Source organism: Podarcis filfolensis (assembly GCF_964270895.1).
Source record: "Podarcis filfolensis genome assembly, chromosome: 3".
Taxonomy (NCBI): Eukaryota; Metazoa; Chordata; class Lepidosauria; order Squamata; family Lacertidae; genus Podarcis; species Podarcis filfolensis.
This window is the reverse complement of record NC_139606.1, coordinates 22,475,380-22,498,246: the sequence shown is the minus strand read 5'-3', so window position 1 is coordinate 22,498,246 and position 22,867 is coordinate 22,475,380. Positions and strand designations below refer to the sequence as shown.

The 22,867-nt window shown below is 41.9% G+C and overlaps 1 protein-coding gene across 2 annotated transcripts in view; it reads right to left on the bottom strand.

Moving 5' to 3' along the window:
• The window catches only part of KLHL29 (kelch like family member 29), a 408,337-nt gene that overhangs the window by 94,681 nt on the left and 290,789 nt on the right, over window positions 1-22,867 (bottom strand). For both annotated transcript variants that reach the window (XM_083607226.1, XM_083607227.1), the window contains exon 6: window positions 4,088-4,226. In XM_083607226.1, coding sequence (XP_083463352.1) covers window positions 4,088-4,226 — 139 coding nt within the window. The remainder of the gene's footprint in view (window positions 1-4,087; window positions 4,227-22,867) is intronic.

Below are 22,867 nucleotides of genomic sequence, written 5' to 3'. Positions count from 1 at the left end.
GGGCCACAAGAGTATTTTGACCTAGAACCCACAGGCCACACACTGCCTTGTTGTGCAGGGTGGGGAGCAAGGTCAAAATTTGACCCCTCTCCCAGCCCTCACAGTGCGCTTTGAGAAAGAGGTACCGGGTTCTGGCAGGGTCTTGGAGTCCTTAAGCCTCTTTCTCAAAGCTGGGAAAGATCTAACTAAGCTTTGGGAAGAAGGTAGGAGGACTCTAGGACCCTGTCAGAGCCCTCATGCCTCCTTCCCAAAGTCCAGCACCTCCCTTATTTGGCTTTGGGAAGACAGTGTGAGGGCTGCAAGAGGCATCAAATGTTGCTGAGGGCCACCAAAAAGGTCTTGAGGGCCACATGTAGCCCTGGACCACCCTGATTCAGATGATCCAAGAAGCTGAAACTGGGCTGGCGTACAACTACCAGCCTGTACTGAAATAAGCCTAAAAATAAGTGTATATTGGCCCCAAAATGCAAATGAAAGATTTCTTACACTTTCAAGCAACTAAAGTCTTGTTCTCCTGGCCCAGTCTTAAGATGTTTTTCTTGCTCAAAGTTAGTAAAGACTGACACTAGATTTCCTTAGGGCCTATCTTCTAAGTCACTGATAATCCAGAAATGCCAAATTTAGAAGGAATGAAGAATGGTTGAATTTAATTAATGGCTCTCCAGAATTATATTCAAATGCAGTACCACAAAGTGGGAGGGCGGGGAAGGAAGTGGGATGGCTAGAACAGACACAATTGTGTTTTTCCTTAACAGAAGTGGGATGGTTATAGTTAGGCCTGAAAAGAAGTGGGGTAACATCTCACACTGCTCCCTTCAAGCATTGTATGACCAATGTCAGCAAAAGGGAGTTCCCGAGCCTCTGGTGGGTGAGGGAGAAGAGAGAAAGGCTGGGGGGGGGCTGGGGGAGGTGGGGGGGGAGAGAAAGTGAGGAAGAAGGCACTTTCAGGTGAGAAATGGAGAGGGCAGTGCAACTCCAAATACAGATTTCCTCTAAACTTTTATTTATTTACAGTGCTACCTCAGGTTACATATGCTTCAGGTTACATACGCTTCAGGTTACAGACTCTGCTAACCCAGAAATAGTGCTTCAGGTTAAGAACTTTGCTTCAGGATGAGAACAGAAATCGTGCTCTGGCGGCATGGCAGCAGCAGGAGGCCCCATTAGCTAAAGTGGTGCTTCAGTTTAAGAACAGTTTCAGGTTAAGAACGGACCTCCGGAACGAATTAAGTACTTAACCCAAAGTACCACTGTACACACACACACACACACACACACACACACACACACACAAACACACACACCAATCACTCACTCACTCAAGCTAGCCTGAAATCCAACACACAGAAAACAATGTTGGGGGAGAAGTTGTGGAATAAATATTAACTCACTAATTCCCTAGCCTGCCCTCCCACCCATCTACCCACAAATACATCTCTTATCCACAAGCCAATTATTCAGGAAAATACATTTGGGAGCCTGTGTTTGCTGATCTAATGCACAGTTCTGCCTTAAAAGCAACTTGTTGCAGTGGTGCTGTTGTTAGTGTTTAGCCTCTTCCACACCCACCATTTGGGCTCACAACATCAGCTGCATGTAGTTTTCCTCCCATAAGGATCCAAAAGTATTATAACTTTGCATGCTGTTTCAGAAACCCTGCAAGGTGTTGGCGCCTTCTGCAGAGCGCAACTTGGGAGCCCCAGAAGGGAAAGAATTAAGCACACTTGCCACCTTCCCCATTACTCCTCTGCTCTAAAGTAACTCTCATCTTAAAGTTGCTTTTGCTTTCAGAATGGCCTTGAGGCTCAGCCCCACGTGTTTACCTGTAGTGTCTACTACACCCTCCCAAAACAAAAGTGAACAAAATCCCCCCTTTATTCCAGACTAGTCATGCTTTCAATAAAATATTCGAGGTTGTTATTATTGTCACAAGTGAGCAAGTTGGCTATTGAAACCTGTTGACTCCAGCTGCTACTCTGATACACACAGGGCGAATAAATAAGTCGGGGTACAGATTACTAGAATTAAAATATGCTCGTTCACAAGGTTACAGCTGGAGCAGTGGGGATTGTGGAGGTACCCACAAACCTCTGGATCCCTCTTAACCATACATTCATTTGGGAGAGGTCACATAGTTCATGGTGGCAGAGAATATACTGCACATGCAAAAGGTACCCACATTGAATCCCTGGCATCTTTTATTTAAAAAAAAATTAGGAAGCCCCTTCTCCATTTCTGCAACTCTTTAGTTCTCCACTTCAACACAATAGATATGGAAATCCTACATTCCTCTTTTTGTAAATGGCTTCCTGTTTATTTGCCGTATTTATTTATTCCAAGAACATTTATTATATCTAAACTTCCTGCTAAAACATCCAGAATGGCTTACGAAAGTGAAAAACGATCAAGTCCCGAAGGAAAACAGCGATGAGAAGGTTGTTTGGAGGGTTCTCACTTGTCTGACTTAAAGTGTACCGCTTATGGCTTTATTAAAGTTGCAATCAGTCTGCAGTTCATCTCCATCTGACAACTATCCAAGATGAATATAATTACCGTCCCTGATTTTCTCCCGAAATAGACAGCATCTGACGGTTTGACTAGCAAGAAAGAGCCTTCACAGCTAAAGTTAATGAAACCGCATGGCCAGTCAATTACTGGGTTTCTATAAACGGAGACTAAGACTTGCCTTCCCTGCAGATTACGCATCTTAACTCTGTGAGACGCATATAATGTAGCCTTAACTAGTAAGCGATAATGAGCAGACAGGAGACAGAGCGGCTGAAGCCAGCTATCATTAGATTTGTGGAAGGGTGGGGTGGGGTGGGGGGAAACATGCCACCAGGCCAGCTTTTTATGAATATTTGATAAAGCAGTCAGCGCAATTATACGGCAGTTCTGTAATACCGGCACAATTAGAAAAACAAGCTTTAAAGCAAGAGGACATAACACACTGAAAAGAAGATGCCACCAAACATGCCACCCTGGAATAAAATACAGTCGCTATTGTGTTAGTTGGCAACATTTAAATGCACAATTTGAAAGCAAGCACAATGTTCTGTTCTGTAATCCCCACCCACCCCAATGTGTCCCCCCCCCTTTTTTTTGCACAGTCCAGGTTCAGAGTTTGGGAAAATACTGCAAGGCAAAAATACTGCAAGGCAAAAATCAGCAGCCACATTATTTTGTTGATGATTGAGAGAAATGTGGAAATTACTCTTGTGGGTTTCCCCCAATGTTGCTACACTGACTTATTAAACAACATAAAAATAGCAATTTATTTCTACGTTAATCTATAATGTAGACATTTTTTTAAAAAACAAAAGTAATGGAAAATTTAAAAAAAATCATGCAGCTTTTAGAATCAAGCAGCTAAAAACAGAGGGAGAAAATTGCAAAGGTGGAAACATGATCTAAGAAAGAAAGAAAACATCTTAACCACTACTCTCAACTAAATTTCTATTTCCAGGGGCGGAGAAAAAAATGGTTTCTAGAAATTAAAATTTCCTTGGTCCTGTTTTCCTTTTAAAAAGGTATGAGTTGAATGCTGGCATATAAAAGCATCTCCCAATATTTCTATTTTTTTGGCTTCCAAGAGCCAAAAAGCATTAGGTGCCCAGAATTTCATAGGGTTAAAAGTAGTGCTACTTAACTCCATCCTTGTTCGTATTAGAATTCAGCATCTTTCTATGATATGCATGTGGTTACTGCAGCTTGAAGGAAGAGATAGTAGCATATCTTTAAACTCCTAAACTAACATTTGTGTGTTTTGGGATTGGCATCATTCATGACTTGGTTTGAGGTTAAAATGCTCCATTGATAAGAACATTTCCCTCCAGCCAAAAATGTGCAACTAGTGGGATCGGGAATTCATACAGGTCAGGTTATGTGTAACAAAGGAATCTGAGCGTTTCGTTAAAAAATAAGTAAATAAAAAATACATTCAGAGTAAGTGGAAAGAATGGCTACTGGCTCTGTGACAGGAGAGTCAAATCTTCATAAACCTGAAAGAGAGGGAAGGGAAAAAAAAGCGACACAAATGCTCCCCTACAAAAGAACAGACCAGATCACAGCTGGAAGGAAGGCAAACCTTTTAATCAGGTCCTTGAAATACAAGCTGCAGGAAGCTAGAACATTTTGGTGGACTTCAAACTCTTTGCCTTCAACAATAATTTTCAGGTCTGTAAACTCTTTCGCTCTGCGTTGCTGGTTCAACTCCTTCAACATTTCTGCAGAACAGAGAAGACAGACAGTGCCAGGATTCCCATTAAGAGATTTTTATTATTATTATTCTTTAGAAATAAATAAAAACAAAACAAAAAACAAAACAAGGAAAGTAGAGAAATTGGAAACGCTTGATATTCTTTGTTGGCAAGAATGGCTCAACGTTGACAGTCAAAGAAATCACAAACATAATACATATTATATAGGCAGATATATGTATATGGTTTATGCAAGCAAGAAACAGTAGGAAATAACTCAAAACCCTACATTTCAAAGAGAGAGAAAAAACCCATTTTCCTGCATCAATAAATTGGAAACACAAATAATACATTACCACGGTTTTTTAAAAAAATATTGTAAAAGGATGCAAGAACAAGTGCTTTATTATCTCCAAACATTAATGGTTTTTAAATGTACCGGAATTAATACTGAATAAAAAATGACACTTATGATGCAGTATGAACTTGACATGTTTCAAAGAAAAAAAATGCAAAGCTTGCAAAAATCCTTCTCTTAGGCATGCTATAGAAGTCCTTGAGCCTTACATTTAGCAAAATACAATTGCATTAAACCAGAATAACATTTATTCTAAAATCAACCTACCATCAACAACTGGAAAGTTCTCAAAGCAGGAAGGAACACTTCCTCACACATTAAACGTTTAATTAAAAACAACACCCAAAAAATTAATGCCTGCTTTTCAATACCTGCATTTGCTTATATATTTTAAGCCTTGAGTTTTTAGAATTCGTTTATGGCAGCAATTCATTTCAACACAAATACACGACCACCTCTTAAGAGTCTTTATTTCTTGCAATAACTCACTTACCGTGCATAACCTCTCCAGGCTCTTACCTCCTTTATACTTGGAGAGCAAATCAGCAACGTGCCTTGTTTGTGATCGTGAACATGATAAGCAACACCATGGCAAATTATTTCCTAAACTAACGTACCAGACTGGCTAGTAAATTGGACAGAACACGGTTTTGGTAAAAGTGTGTTTCAAATGACTTATTCTGTTGATTTGGTATTTTGTCTACCATTCTTCATTTGCAATAGGCCAAGAGCTTTGTTTTCCTCAGGAACAACCACCTGTATAGTTCCATTCTCACAGCCATCTTTCAAACCTTTTAATTGTTATTATTCTCCGTAGTTGCAGTCAGTTTTCACTGCTCTACCAGGTATAAAAGGTGGCCTTACACCCAGAGTAGGGAACTTCTGGTCCTCTAGATCAGTGTTCCCCAACCTTGGGCCTCCAGCTGTTTTTGGACTACAATTCCCATCATCCCTCACTAGCAAGACCAGTGGTCAAGGATGATGGGAATTGTAGTCCAAAAACAGCTGGAGGCCCAAGGTTGGGGAACACTGCTCTAGATGATGCCAGATTCCCAACTCCCATCAGCCCCAAATAGCATGGTCAGTGGTGAGGGAAGCTGAGAGTTAGAGTTCAGTAAGACCTGGTGTGGTGGCGGCCCAAAGGGCCACAATAAATGTGCTAATGTGTACCCCCAGAAATCCTTGAATGCCCTTCTAATAGACAAGTTATGAAGTAACCTGTTGCTTTATGAAACTGATGATTTTGCAAGTTGCCGCCCCCCACTGGGGCAGGAATACAGCTAAAATGTGAATCACAAAGATGCAGCTCAAAGCTAGAACATGAATTGCTACATGGTGCAACAGGTTCCCAACATGCACACTAACACAATGTAACAGCACGCAGTGAGAATCAAAGCTTAAGTCAACAGAAATTGGTGAGAATCAAACCTGAATCAGCATAAATTGCTAGTGCTTATTGTGCACGTGTATTAAACATAAAATGAGGTAATGATGTACATGACTGGTGAAAACTGAGATGCTTTGCTGGAAACTTTATAAATACCACTGCCTGGACCACTGGGTAGGGTTGCGGTTTTGCAGAACTATCTAACTGTAACCTATTGCTTTGCAATAAATGTTGGACCTCTAACATTTCTGAGTTTTATTGTTGGTGTAAACTCAGAAGATAAGCCATTGGCCACATACTCCCCATCCCTGACTTATGTCTGTCACTGAAGTGTAAATGGACCTGGAAACCCTGGCCAAAAAAATCATGCTTTGTTCGTAATCATGCCACTATCAAAACCATACTCTGCCAAACGTTTACAGGGAAAAGAGCAGCAATTAAAAGCTACAACAACAAAAGCTTGCAAACTTAACATATATTGAAACAAAATTAAAAAAATCCTTCCAGTAGCACCTTAGAGACCATCTAAGTTTGTTATTGGTATGAGCTTTCGTGTGCATGTACACTTCTTCGGATACACCAAAGCTCATACCAATAACAAACTTAGTTGGTCTCTAAGGTGCTACTGGAAGAAATTTTTTTATTTTGTTTCGACTACGGTGGACCAACACGGCTACCTACTTGTAACTTAATATATATTGATACCATTCAAGTGATATCCCAAACCAAGCCCAACCTAAACAACAACATTTTTTTCCAAGGCAAAACAGCTAAGTGTCAACTTGCATGTTTATGTCAATGTAACGGAATCACAATGGTCTCTGAAAGGCTAATTATCCTGCACTGAAATGGGTCAGTGTTCTCTGGAGAGCAAGCAGATCATTAGAGATGGTACGGAAATAACAGCAGGCCTGTGTCAGATCTATATCAGAGGAAAATAAACCACGGTGTCCTTTGGGTGCTATACAAGCAGCTATTTTTAAAGTATCCATTTGAGTTAAAATGCCGTAACGTGTCTCAAATACACATAAACTTAAAAGAAGGTGAGACAGGGTCAGATGGTGGGAAGCTTTGAAAGCCCGGAGTAAATCAGAATTTAGAAGATTAAACTTTGCTTCAACAAGTTCAATTTAAAGATTTAGCTGGTCCTCACTATAAAGCATTATCACACATACAATTGTCCCACTGAGCAGTGGACATTGCTTACTGCTGAGAAGTGGAATTAGTTGGCAGACGGAGAAAATAAGATTTTGCAAAACCAACAGGTGAAGGTGGAATAGTTAAAAATACACATGTTGCTGCAAGGAGATGCTCTGGGTGCATTTCAGTTCACTATATATAACCTGAAAGTGTATTATGTTAAAGCAGAAACCAGAGAAGATCACTTAACATACCATTTTTATTCCTACCTACCACCAATTTGGCCAAACTTGTAAACAGACACTAGATAGGTTGCCTGTAAGGCCTCCAAGAAAGTAGGCAGTTTTTGCAATCTGGAAATCCTTCTATCATCCCTTTCACGCCACCCATGTGCTCCAGATCAGATGCCGATTAATACATGTGTTACAACAGGGCACACCGTTAATGATTCTTCCTTCCTGTTCCTGGTACTTGTCGCATCTAAAACAGAGCTTGTGTCCACACACTCATACATGCTTGTGGTGAGATATGCAAGCAACTTCATCTTGCTTGGGAAGAGGGAGTAGAACTTCTTCAGATGTTATAACCAGGCACAGACTACAAGAAGTGTGAGCCACTTCCATACCTTGCCTTATTCAGTGCCCACTTCCTATTTCCCATGAAGCAGCGCGGGAAAGGAAGAGCGGCGATTGGGTAAGCAGCAGGGTGGGAGGGGCCAGGGGGCACCATAGAGCTAGGAATAGTAAAAGAGGACTTAATGTGGAGTTAATTTTCTATGGTGCCGGGGACGGGGTGAGGAACAATAGAGATCTCTTAATCCGGGTCTTTCCACAATAAAGACAGAATTTGTCGTTACTGAAGCGTGACAATCGTTGTCTTGACACATTAGTGACAGTTGGAGGGTATGATCCATAATGTATGAATCCACTTTAGTAGGGGTGCCACACATCCGGAAGTTCCCGGAAACATCCAGAATACTGTAGTCGGCAGCAGTGTCTGGGCGGAAATTGCAAAAATGTCCGGGAAAATCTGGATGCCCATGTCAGCAGTGCCTTAAAAAAATTTTTTTTGCTGGTTTTCCATAAAAAACAGTCCCAAAACGGCAATTTTTTTTGGGCGATTTTGCCAACAACTTTGGCAAAAAACAACAACAAAATGGCAATCCTAACTTTAGGCACAACTGACATTATTAGAATTCTCTATTATTTACAACCCAATAAATGTTTATCCAATCTCCGCTTAGGACCATTGCATGTGGTAATGTCTTAGGGTGGTTTACTCAGAGGAGATCCACTGAAATCAACAGTCCTAGAAGGTTTATTAATTTCAAAGGGTGTACTCGAGTAAAACTTAATATGGTCCTTATTTTTTTTATTTTTTTTACAAGCACGAAGCAGGGTGATTCCTATTGAAGATGCAGTCTGCAGTGAGGGAGAAGCTTACCTCTTCACTGCTTGGGCCTGATTATGTTGGAAACACCATCCTGCGGCTAGGAGCCTTAGAAAAGAAATTCCCACTAGTGTCAGAGGAAACTTGTCTCCAAACAATTCTAGCCCTTTGTGGGAAGGATGGGAGATAGCACTGGAAAGTGAAGAAGTTAGCCTCCTTTCACCATGAAATTGGTTTACAATAAGAATTAACTTTCGCCATGCCTATAGTTTAATTACCCCCAAACCAAGACATAGCTACATGCCACACATTAAATGTAACATGTATTCTGACCCTTAATAAGCAATTAAGAGAAGCTCACTAGCTTCCTTAGCAGTCAGCTCTGCTAAAACTTTAAACTTATTTCCCCCTCTGTCTGTGCCCCTACTGAACAGTTGTTCCCAGCCTTCGTGACGGTGTCTTATAAAGTACTTTAAGGCTGTTGTCTGCTCTGCTTTTTCTCTAAGCTAAGAAACTCTATTCTTTCCTTACCTCATGTGTCATACATCCATCTAATCTCTTCAGCAGAAGTCAATTCCATTTATAACTGCCTTAAGACTGGTGACCAAAATTAGGTACACTACTCCCAGCAGAGAACTGAAATGCAGAGGAAACTTCAGGCCTTAAATCACCCTGAAGCTTTTGAAAATGCAAACGTATTAATACTTACAGGATTTGCCAACCACCACACAGCAATTCAACTAGCAGATTCAAGAACAAAGCCAGGAAACCCAATGGCTAACCTTTTGACAATACAGCAGCTAGCATTCTTCCCCAAGGAGAAATTAAGACACCAAAATGAAAAGCACAAAACAAATGATTCTTTAAGGTGTTCACACAGTCTCTTATTCCTGCATTTGAATAGCAGGCTAAAGAATGGAAATTAACCAGGCTCTATATACTATGACCACTTTTGGCAAACTACGCATTTCATAGCATACAAACTATTCCTAGGCAAGTGTTTGCTACCTGTGTGAGCTGGCTGGTCCACAATGTCTGTGGGGTGCTGAAGGCTGATTAGATCCTTTCCTTTCCAGATGTTAAGGATTCTTATGATGTTTTCTGGATGTGCTATGTTTACTGCTTGGATACTCTGTGCATTCTGATGACAAGACTGTGCTCCTCCAGGGAGACCACCCTTTGGATGCAGCCATGTAATATCTGAGGTAGTATGTCCACATATAAAAGTGCCACTATATGGTCGCATGGACTTTGGCCCATGCTCCAGCTACTTTACCTACACAAATCAATGGAGGTATCTTAATTCAAGGACACATTGGAACATACGTTTCATCCTTCAGAACCAGTGTGGTGTTGTGGTTCGAGTGTCAGGCTAGGACCCAGGAGACCAGGGTTCAAATCCCCACTGAGCCATGAAGTTCACTGGGTAACTTTGGCCCAGTTAAAGGTAAAGGGACCCCTGACCATTATGTCCAGTCGTGGACAACTCTGGGGTTGCGGTGCTCATCTCACTTTATTGGCCGAGGGAGCAGGCACACAGCTTCCGGGTCATGTGGCCAGCATGACTAAGCCGCTTCTGGCGAACCAGAGCAGTGCATGGAAACGCCGTTTATCTTCCCGCCAGAGCGGTACCTATTTATCTACTTGCACTTTGACGTGCTTTTGAACTCCTAGGTTGGCAGGAGCTGGGACCGAGCAATGGGAGCCACCCTGTCTTGGGGATTTGAACTGCCGACCTTCTGATCGGCAAGTCCGAGGCTCTGTGGTTTAACCCACAGCACCACCCGAATCCCAGTTGCTGCCTCTCAATCTAACTTACCTCACATGGTGGCTGTGGGAATTAAATGAGATGGGGGAGCACCATGAACATCGCCTTGAGCTCTCTGGAGAAAAAGGCGGGATATAAATGCAACAAACAAACAAACAAACAAATCCTTCGCAGTATGTATCCATTGGGGTTTCTCCATATGGTGGTATCAGCCTATGACTATTCAAAGTGTGGTTTCACTTCAAACATAACTGACATTTCATAAAGAAGAAGAGTTTGAATTTGATATCCCGCTTTATCACTACCCGAAGGAGTCTCAAAGCGGCTCACAATCTCCTTTCCCTTCCTCCCCCACAACAAACACTCTGTGAGGTGAGTGGGGCTGAGAGACTTCAGAGAAGTGGGACTAGCCCAAGGTCACCCAGCAGCTGCATGTGGAGGAGCGGAGACGCGAACCCGGTTCCCCAGATTACGAGTCTACCACTCTTAACCACTACACCACACTGGCTCTCTAAAGAACATCACTTCTTTCAACATACCCACAGTCTCCCTCTCCTCCCTGCACCCAACATTTGTAGTAATGGTAATTAATGTTAATGCTGAAAGGAAACGTTTGCTTAACAAAATCACCACAGGATTTGCTACATAATGGACATTTTGGAATACATCACATGGAAAATCCTACTGGGTATCACTACAGGAAGCTGTTATGTAGAATTACTGGGGGAAACAGAAAACCTATTTTAAAATTACAAAAGGTAACTAGCAGCTTCATGTTAAAGTCAATTAATCTGTCCCAGAATTCAATACACACCAGTACATTCATCCTACCATAGGAAGGAGGAGAGTGTGACAGAGAAAAAGGCCTGAAGTATTATTGTTATAATATTGGGGGGGGGGATATTGATCTGTCTCCCAACGAGCTGCAAGGTAGATTTCGGTAGAGTTCCTCTAGGGAAGGAATTCTAAAAGATAGAGAAGACCCTAGAATGTAGGTGCATGTCCTCCAAAAGAGACATTGAGTTGAAATCAATAGCCAACGTGGTGCTCTCCATATGTTGTTGCGCCAGAACCATCAACTAGAACCATCATCCCTGACTGCTGGCCATGTTGGCTGAAGCTGATGAGAGTTGTAATCCAATGACATATAGACAGCACTACATATCCCTGCCTTAAACCATACCCTGAAAATTGCAAGTAGACAACCACAACCACAACAACAAAAGGCTCTGCTTGCCATTTTGTACCAGCTGTAACCTCCAGACAATCCTCCAGAGTAGTCCCATGTCTAATGTACCCCACCAAGCAAAAGCAAATGTGTTATTTGCTTAGAGGTCTTTCCATTCTCTCCTCCCAGATCTCAGCAGCTCACAATAGTCTTCTCACTTATTTTGAATGATATGTCCCAACCAAGTTGAAAAGAAGTCAAAGGCTTACAACCCACAACACTAAAGTGATACAAGGGGCTCATCAGTAAGGTAAAAGGTAAAGGTAAAGGACCCCTGGATGGTTCAGTCCAGTCAAAGGCGACTATGGGGTTGCGGCACTCATCTCGCTTTTCAAGCTGAGGGAGCCGGCGTTTGTCCACAGACAGCTTTCCAGGTCATGTGGCCAACATGATTAAAACACTTCTGGGGCAACGGGACACCGTGATGGAAACCAGAGCATACGGAAATGCCATTTACCTTCCCGCCGCAGCGGTATCTATTTATCTACTCACGCTGGTATGCTTTTGAACTGCTAGGTTGGCAGGAGCTGGGACAGCATGACAGGAGCTCACTCCGTTGTGGGGATTTGAACAGCTGACCTTACAACTGGCAAGCCCAAGAGGCTCAGTGGTTTAGACCACAGCACCACCTGCGTCCTTTACCTTCATCAGTACTGCTGTTCTGCTAGCTCTTGAAAATACACCTGTTTATATAAGCATTTCCATCATCTCCTCACTTGAATCTCCTGCTTTGTTATGCTGTTTTAATGGGTTATGCTGTTAATGGGTTAACTGTTAAGCTGTTTTATTAGGCTTGTTTTACTACGCACTTTAATTACGGTTAGCTGTATTTTTATAATTGGTTTTATTTTTTGTTATTTTGCTGTTGGACTTTATTTGTTCATGAACTGTCTTGGTATTTCTTCTTGAAATGGAAGGCATTATATACACACTAATATTTTTATATAGTTTTTATTGTATGATTTTGTTTTATTGCTGTAAACCACATTGATTTTTTTTAAAAAAATGACATAACAGTATAAGAATATTTTTAATAAATAAAATAAAACAAAAATACCCCTATTAAAGTAACGGATATGAGGCATATGAACACATCACAAATATTAACATCAAAGCCAAGCACAACAAAATCCCAAGCAACCAGAAAAACTTGTCACTCAGCAACCACTGGAACTGAAGCTGAAAGCTTGTGTGAAAGCTTTCATGAGGAAAACTGAGCTATCTACTTCAGATGACAGATTTTGGATGCCATCATTAAATGGAGGTGAGGTCAGGTGTCTGTTCTACTTCAGGCATAAAAACTCCAAAGATATAAAATACAATTTCTAAAAAACACTAGGAAGAACTATATTTTGCCACAACCCAACATTAAAATGCATTTTAATTGGTGCCAGAATGTATTCCAGTAATCAGTGTCATGCACAGTTACATCTCAAAGGGCCTTTTCTATCCCCTCCAATAAAATACTGAACGTCATCTGCACACATACTATCTTAAATATTTTTATTGTCTACTAGTTTGCTCAACGTAAGTGATTTAAGAAATCCCCTTTTTAAAATTTAATGTACGGTAATCTCTCTTTACCTTGTGCACGTGTTGCAGTGATCAGATGCTTCATCCAGTTTCCACAGCCTTTATTTTATTTATTTACTTGTTACCCTTGTGTGATGCATTACTTTTTGGCCAATTATGAGAGGGAATGGAAGAAGAGACAGCAAAAGGGCTAGGAACTTGAAAACCACATGGAGTTGGTGACGGAGGTGTAGATAAATTTATTGTCATTGTCCGTATATACACAGTATACACAACAACGAAAATCAAACACCCCCCCAAAGACCGGGTTCACATACACATTTACACGTATCTCCAACACTCTCATCCTATTCAGACATAATCTATAAAACATAACATAATCCAGAATATAACATAACCTATTTAAAGGCATAACATAACCTAAAACCTATCTCATTCCTTCCTACTCCCTGCTTGCTATTTCTTGCAACTGGCCCTGAGATCATTATTTAGTGCAATCAGAGCTCTTGGATAGAAACTATTCAGAAGGCGTGTGGTTCGTGTTTTCATTGTCCTATATCTTCTGCCCGAAGGCAACAGTTCAAAGAAGTTGTGAGCAGGATGGGTGGGATCTCTCAGGATATTGTGTGACTTCTTCAAAGTGCGAGACGTGAAGATCTCATCCAGGGTTGGTAGTTGGAGCCCAATAACATTCTGGGCAATTTTAATTATTCTCTGTAAAGCTTTTTTATCCGTTTCGGAGCTGCTCCCATACCACGATAATACACTATAGGTTAAGACACTCTCGATGGTACTGTGATAATAGGACAGAAGTAGGTGCTGAGATAGATTCAGTCCCCTGAGCATTCTCAGGAAATACAACCTCCCCTGCACCTTCCTCACAACCATATTAATATTTGCAGTCCATGAGAGGTCCTCAGAGATATAAATGCCCAGGTATTTAAAACTACCAACCCTCTCCACCTCCTCGCCATTTATGTACAATGGTAAAAATACACTTTTCTTTCTCCTAAGGTCAATTATGAGTTCTTTGGTTTTTTTGGTGTTAAGCATAAGATTGTTTTCTTTACACCATTGAATTAACCCCTGTACTTCTTTCCTATAAGCAGTCTCATTGTTCTCACTAATGAGCCCCACCACTGTTGTATCATCCGCAAATTTGATGATTGTGTTGGACTTATACAGTGGGGTGCAATCAAATGTGTACAGGGAATAGAGAAAGGGACTTAGCACACATCCCTGAGGGGCTCCTGTGCTTAATACTAGAGTAGAAGAATAGTAAGGTCCCATTCTCACTGTCTGCGGCCTATCAGTCAAGAAATTCCTTACCCACAGACAGATCTTCTGATGTATACCCAAATTGGTCATTTTAAGAAATAACCTGTCTGGCAGAATTGTATTGAAGGCAGAACTGTAGTCCACGAACAACAGCCTTGCGTAGGTTCCCTGTCGTTCTAGATGACTCAGTACAGTATGGACAGCGATGGAAATAGCATCATCAGTAGATCTATTTCTTCTGTATGCAAACTGGAACGGGTCTAGAGTGGATGGAAGACCAGCCTTAATATGATCTAGCACCAATCTCTCAAAACATTTCATAACAACAGATGTTAGAGCTATTGGTCTATAGTCATTGAGAGATACCACCACTGACTGCTTGGGGACTGGCACTATAATCGATGTCTTCAGGCAGGTAGGGACAGAACCCTGCAACAGGGATAGGTTAAAAATGTCCGTAAATACCCCAGCTAATTCTGCAGCGCAGTCCCTAATAACCCGTCCCATAATTCCATCCGGTCCAGCTGCCTTCCTAATGTTAATGCTCCGAAAGGCACGTTGTACGTCAGAGGTCTGTAATAAAAATGGTTGTCTATCAGTAGTAGTTTCTGATGATGTGCTGGTAGCCAATGCTGTAGTGACGGTAGTTCCAGTTCCCACCTCAAAGCGACTAAAAAATTGATTCAGTTGATCAGCCAGGTGCGCACTGCTACTGGCCAGTTCGTTTTTAATATTTTGCCCTGTGATTTGTCGCAGGCCTTGCCATACTCGACGAGGGTCGGAGCTCTCAAAATGTTTTTCAATCCTCCGGCAGTACATAGCTTTGGCATTCCTAATGCCCTTTTTCAATTTGGCTCTGGCTTCTCTATACTGTTGCGCATCACCAGAATGAAAAGCAGCATTTCTTGCCTTTAACAGAAGATACACATCCCTGTTTAGCCAGGGCTTGTTGTTAGGGAACACCCGTATTTGTTTGGTGGTAGTGACAACATCAATGCAGCTTTTAACGTAGAACAGTACTGTCGAAGCGTATGTGTCCACATTATTCTCCACAAAAAGCGACCACTCGGTGCTCCGAAAGCAGTCTTGAAGTTGCTCAGATGCACCTACTGGCCACACTCGTATCTCTCTAGTTGATGGTCTAATTCTGCATACGAGAGGTCTATATGATGGTATCATAAGTAAAGATATGTGGTCTGACTGCCCCAAATTGGGCAAGGGCTTGGTCTTATATCCATGCATGATGTTACTATATACTCGGTCCAGGGTATTTCCCCCCCTAGTGGGACAATCAACATACTGGTGGAACTTAGGAAGCACAGTCCTTAAATCGGCTCGGTTAAAATCACCAGCAACCACAAATGCTCCATCCGGGTGGGCCCGCTGCTGTTTGCTAATAGCAGTTAGCAGGTGGCCCATAGCTGTAGTAGTGTTTGCATCGGGAGGTATATACACCGCTGTTATTATAACAACATTAAACTCACGTGGCAAATAAAAAGGGCGGCACTTCACCACTAGGTACTCCAAGTCAGGAGAGCAATGCGTGTCCATTTGTTTGATGTCCGAGCTCCAGTTGTTATTTATATAAACGCAAATTCCTCCTCCTCTGCTCTTCCCGGATTCAGCGGTTCTATCCGCTCTAATTACTGAGCGTCCTTCTAGCTGCAGAAGTCCCTGTGGAAAGGAGGGATCCAGCCACGTCTCTAAAAGGACCATAACACAGCAGTCCCGGATACTTTTCTGCCGAGAGGTAATAAGCTCCAACTCCTCTACCTTGTTAGGTAAGGATCTCACATTTGATACAAGGAGACTTGGCAATGCAGGCTTGTGGGGATTTTTACCTAACCTCACTCGTAGTCCAGCCCTGCAACCCCTCTTCTGCTTACGCCCTCTCCGTTTTCTTTTCTTTCTGGCAAGGAGAGCAAGGGGAGTATCCCAAGAATGTGCAAGATATGGAGGCTCTCTGATAAGCTCAGCTGGAATGTTATAGGTTGAGACCTCCTGGCTACAACCTTCTCCTCTGCCGATACTTAAGAGCTCTTGACGACTATAAATTTCTTGTGCCTGAGTATTCACAGTCCATAGCAGCAACAAGTTCACAAATAAAAATAAAACACAAATCACTGAATACCGGTCTTCGGAGTGCCGAGCCGCTGCAAGTGCTTGCGCCGCCATCTTAACTCCCTGTCACAATGAAGGAAAGCAAGGCCGCTTCCCACGTCGGAAGCACAGACCCTCCAAGTGTCCCCATTTTCCAGGGGTGTCCCTGATTTAGAGAAGCTGTCCCAGTTTCTGATCTGATCTCGGAATGTCCCACTTTTCTTTAGGATGTCACTATTTTCATTGGATAAATGTTAGAGGGTATGGAGTTGCCAGAGCCCTGAGCCATCTGAAGGCTGGGGTTTTTTTAATGTTTAGTGTTTTATTACGTTTTTATATATGTTGGAAGCTGTCCAGAGTAGCTGGGGCAACCCAGTAAGATGTGTAGGATATATATAATAAAATTATCATTATGGAATGAGACGTCCCTATTTTCATCGGAGAAATGTTGGGAGGGAATGGAAGCATATCCCACAATGTACAATGTTACCTGCTAGGTTAGATTTGCAATTCACTCAAGTCTATTACGACTAGAAATATTAAAAATGAGGAATCTCCCTCTTTAATGTGTATATTGACATCTTCTTGCTTTTAAATATATTCCTACCTGTGCATTATTGAACATAATGTTAATATTCAATGAATATATCTTAGAAAAAAGAAAACCAAAAGTTGAATAGCTGTTACTACTGTTTTTAGTATTTTAATGGCATTGAAATTGATGAATGATAGTTTCATTTTGTTGTCAGCGGCCTTGAGATTTTTTATGAGGTAATGCAGGGTATAAATGTTTTGAGTAAATAGTAGAGGACCAAACTGATTCCTATTAAGTCACGCAATTGTATCTGTTTTTCTGCAACAGGGAAACATGTCATGTAAGGAGCCAAACATCAGCCGGTATGATTCCAACAGGGAGTTGAAAGCACAGGCCTGTTCTTAGTCAATGTTTTCCTAAGCCCTCAAGCCAATAAACAAACACACAGAAAGCTGAGATTAAAGAGCAGTGACAAAATGTCCTAGTATTTATACATGCCACAGAGATTTATGTTATACAAAGCTACCATATTCCATGGTTGAAAATGACTCATTTGCCAGTCCCACACGACTACCTCATGGGAGAAAGCAGGATCCACAGCCAGGTTGAGCATTTATAAAAACGCTGTTTGCATTAACTGGCATCTTTGTGCAGATAGATGATGCACTTGCTGTGATTTCTGGTGCTGTTGTTAGTGGCCCTTGTCACAGAAGCAAGCAAAAGGCATCGGAAATCTGATCTGAACTGGATATGGACGTTCCACCTGGCATAATACAGAATTGTCTTTTGGAGGGTGAAGAGGACGATTTAGCTCGCCAGACCCAGCAGGAGGAAAAGAAGAAACACCACAAAAAGGGCAGGGAGGTCACAGCGGACTCCTGAGACGAGACAAGAATGAATAATGAATGGCTGGGACTCCGCATTGACTGGAGAAATGCTACAGACGTATCATGCAGTCCTGTTAGATAGATCAGTGGGAAAATCCTCTTATTAGTGCCAGCCACGTATTTATTTCCAGTGCTTCCCAGAGCACATAGCGATGCAGGATAGGGTCGTAGAAGCAGGCTGGTAGGATGGGAGCGATCTTGGATCCATCTTTGTCACTAGGGGCCCAGATGACCTCAGAGGCAATGTGCTGGTTGGCCTGGCAGCTGCAGCTCATGCAAAATGCAGTGACTCAAGAGATAGCTGGGGCAGAATATTGCTAGCATGTTACAACGCTACTGGAAAAAATGGTACTGGCTGCCAATTTGCTACTAGGCTAAGTTCAAGGTGCTGATATCAGCGTACACAGGTTGGGACCAGGATACCTAAAATATTGGTCCATCCCTTATACCTCCTACCAATCGCTCACTCTGTAGGAGTGGGCCTCCTGCAAAGATCATCTCATCAGGATGTATATTCCCTATAATGTACAAATCAGGCCTTCACCTACCCACTGGAACTCCATCCACGTATGTACATTATCAGACAGGTGCTGTCTCTGTTACCTTTATGGCACCTGTTGAAGACCATCATTTTTCAATGAGCCTTTTAAAGTGGAGATTTTTTACCCTATCCTACATTAGGCTTAAGTTTTTTAAAATATATTTTTCTTGTCAAAAAAATACTTTGGGATGTTCTATGGGAAGTGGTCAAACAAAATTATAGATATAGATACAGACAATTTGCTTTGAATACACTATTATTTAAGCTCCACATTCTACAAACTCTGAGCAAGCCATCAAACTTGTTAATGAACTCAAATTTTCTGTCTTTGAATATCCTTTGTAATGACCAATGCCTATTTCATCTGCTGTACTTTAAGAGATGACATACTCCAAGAGACTAAAGCTTTCAAGGCTCAGGTGAATAGTGGAACGAAAATTACTGAAGTGTTGGTAAAATTTCTTAAATGATCTCCTCTAATAGGTTAATGTTTGAATGAGTATTGAGAATTGTTGGTTACCTAGAATTACCCATTGTTTCTGTATGAGAACTTAAGATGGATAAAACCATGCGTGCTCATGCTGCGGTGGAAGGCGTTAAACCATGTCTTCACTTCCCCTTTGAATACAAGAATTAATCCAAAGTAATGTGACGCGGGTCACAAAGTAATAGGGATGCGGGTAGTGCTGTGGTCTAAACCACAGAGCCTAGGGCTTGCCGATCAGAAGGTCGGCGGTTCGAATCCCCACGACAGGGTGAGCTCCCGTTGCTCAGTCCCTGCTCCTGCCAACCTAGCAGTTTGAAAGCACATCAAAGTGCAAGTAGATCAATAGGTACCGCTCTGGTGGGAAGGTAAACGGCATTTCCACAAGCTGCTCTGGTTCGCCAGAAGCGGCTTAGTCATGCTGGCCACATGACCCAGAAGCTGTCTGCGGACAAACGGCGGCTCCCTCAGCCAGTAAAGCGAGATGAGCGCTGCAACCCCAGAGTCGTCTGCAACTGGACCTAATGGTCAGGGGTCCCTTTACCTTCTAATGTGATCTAAGTCTAAAGTCAATGTCATAGTTGGCAGTTAAAGTACACAGACCAGAAGGCTTAGGGTTGAGCTCAGTGTCATGCCATCATGAATATTCTTCTTCTGCCCCTACGTGCTGTTCTGGGGGTTCTCTAGAAAGGGGAATAGAGGGAGGAAATCCCCATTATGCAAGCCAAAGTCCTTGCACAGGGTCTCTGCTGGTGGAGCTCATTAGGGACTCAGCTAGACTGGTAAACAAAAAGCAATTTGCGTTGTGTATGCAATATAACATTGTGCCACCAGATGGCGGTGTGGAGTACCATTTTTCTCTGCCTGTTTTCCCTGTTTAAATTTACAACGTGTTTAACTGAAATACTTCTTTGATGTGTCTAGATCCAGCCTAGGTGAATCCTGCCCTTAAATAAAAATGGTCAGATGCATCTTGTGTCAAAACTGCATGCACTCTTCTTGAAGCATGTTTGACAAATGCATGTTGTTCAAAATGACCTTGAAATCATGTATTTATCTAGCATATTCTCCTTGCATCTTATCCAAAGTAGCATAGTACTTAATTTATCTGAACGGCCTGAGAATATCCAATATAACGGGTTGGGTTTGGAGGAAAACAAAAACAAACCTTTCTTAAGGTTTTTACATTGATTTGGAACATACATGGAACATAGACAGTGAATTCAGCTAACAAAATGCTTTTGGGGGGGGGAATTGCTACTGTATTTCATTTAATCTTATTTTTTTGTCTGGTGTTAAGACATAGAGTGAAAGGAATACAGCCACAAAGTCCAGTTTTAAGCAGAAACCTAATCCCGATTGCTTTAATTGCCAGAAGACAGGTCTGAAAAAATCTAAGAGATGCTTTAGGGAAGGTTAAAATATTTATTACAGGATGATCTGGCAGGAATTCAAATTTATCCTAATTGCTTTCAGCAGAAAGCTAGCAGATAGCTTTTAGACCTTTTTGATCTCTTCATGTTGCATAAGGCAGCTACTAAATGTTCTTGAGTTGTGCAAGTTTTGAGTAAGCAGTATCCGTGGGGTGAAACTGAATGGCTAATCGACAGGGCTTCCTCTCAAATGTCAGCATTTGTTGAATCCTGACCCAGTCCGGTGAATCAAAACCAAGCACTAAATTTGATCTTGGAACGTATGGATTCGGCAAAGCCTTTTTAAATAACATTTTTTAAAGCAAATCACTAACACAGAGGAGCTTAGTGGAAAGTAATGAAATGCCATTTGCACTTGCTCACTGCCTGTGGCCAGCTTTGGCTGTGTTAGTTTCAAGTCTTACACTGCAGTTTTATGTAAGTAAGTGCTGTAATAGTGGGCCCCATGCGCCTTTGTAACATCTTTCAACAGACAAATTAAGGTCTTTATCAGAAAGAGACAGAATATAGGGATGTATTTAGGATGAGCATGCATGTGTACAGATGTGGAATCTACCACAGAATCATCAAGGGAAGTTTCAGGCGTCAGGTTTTGTCTAAATATTATTAAGCTTGGTTGGTGATCACGTGAAGACTGCATGTTTAGTACACGTAAGTTGGACGCCGCTAGAACAAATGTCCTAGCAGTGATCAGCAAAGGAAGACCAACCATTGCCATGCAAAAGCAGCAAGGTAGCTTCAATCCCCCCCCCCCAGAAAACAAGCAGCAATTTTGTGAGGTGTTTCTTATTTCACTTCCTCCTTTGCTATTAGCAAGCAATTTCCAAGCCAATAAATTTCAAGAGGCTGTGAAATCCACTGCCCTATTGCTTCTGTGCCAAGGAACCTCTGTTTTAGTCATGGGCCCCTTCTAAGTAGCGACAGCTTTTTCTATTAAGTTTTTTTTTCTGATGTTACTCATAGAAGCAAGCTGGTCCTTAAGGGGGGCGGGGGAAGAGGAGAAGAGAGAACACTGACTCAAATATATTGCACTTCTGTAATACGCTATATTGTTGTACCACTTTGCTAGCAATTCAAGCCTTTTTGGTATTCCTCATTTGACTTTTCAGAACCTGCGAGGAACGCGACAGGATGCCCTTTCACAATGCAAGGCATAGCAAGACTAATTCAAGACGTGTTTCCCATCCCGTGGTGGAAACACCACCGATATTTCTCCACCGCTCCCCGCCTTGACGCTTTACAAAAACCTCTTTGGAATTCCTGAAGCATCCTACTTCCTGCCGGCTAAATCATATATAGAGTTTGCTTTTTATAACCGCTTTCAAAGTGGCTGTCATTATGCACCCAGCTGAAGCTCATATATATAGACGTGGATGCAAGCACTTTCTCTTAATACGTGGAACTCAGTGGACACCAAAGAAAATGGCAATTCTTTTCATGGACTACAATGGGGTTTTAAAACGTCTGCATGGAAAACAGAAAAGAGGCAATTTCCAGTTCAAGGTACTATTTGCACGATGGCTTTTTAATTCCGCAAGCCATTCAAACAGTGCATGCCTCCTGAAGTGTTGCTTCCGAGACAACTCAGACATATGTTTTATGCCCTCCTCAAACAATACAATTCACGTGTTCTCTTCTTTGTATTTGTAGCTTATGCATTTATTTCCATGCTCTTCGGTGGTTGTTGTAAGGTTGTTTTTGACTATATACTGAATGTACAGTATGATTATGTGGAACGCACAGAATTTTATTGACACAATACCAGGTGTCAGGAGGTGCCAAAGTTCTTACATCAAACTTCAACTGGTAAAACTTAAGAGAAGGTCTGGGCTGAGTGCAACAAGATTGTCCCTAAGTAAGTCAGTAACACCTTCTCAAATGCATTGGTTTCGGAGGACCCTGGCAAGATTAATCACAAATCAAGTTCATTACCAACTAGACGGCCCTAAAGTCTGTGTTAAGCCCTGAATGGCACTATTATTCAAGAGTTGTCTTAGGCCAAAACCCTGAGCTGGCACTGGATGCATTGCCCCCCCCCCAGGGGGGAGGGTAATGCCATCTACAAGAGAAGAGATGACTGAAAACCTGCTACGAAATCGCCCAAAGCACTTTCCTTATCTCACAGGAAGCAGTATTCCCTACCAGTGTGGTGTAGTGGTTAAGAACGGTGGACTCGTAATCTGGTGAACCGGGTTCGCGTCTCTGCTCCTCCACCTGCAGCTGCTGGGTGACCTTGGGCTAGTCACACTTCTCTGAAGTCTCTCAGCCCCACTCACCTCACAGAGTGTTTGTTGTGGGGGAGGAAGGGAAAGGAGAATGTTAGCCGCTTTGAGACTCCATCGGGTAGTGATAAAGCGGGATATCAAATCCAAACTCTTCTCTTCTTCTTCTTCTTAGGGAAAGGGGCTAAATGGAATTTTGAATAAGCAGATGGATTTATATATGTACCCATTAAAACTGTAGCATTTAAAATCCATGCATGTGTAATTTAGCCGTATACAGCAGGAAGCATTGCTGCTTTGAAGCGAAACTATTTCCCTCTTCAATGCCATTTTTGTTTTCCTTTAAATGCCAGTCCACTGGCAATTTAAAATTCATGTATTTGAA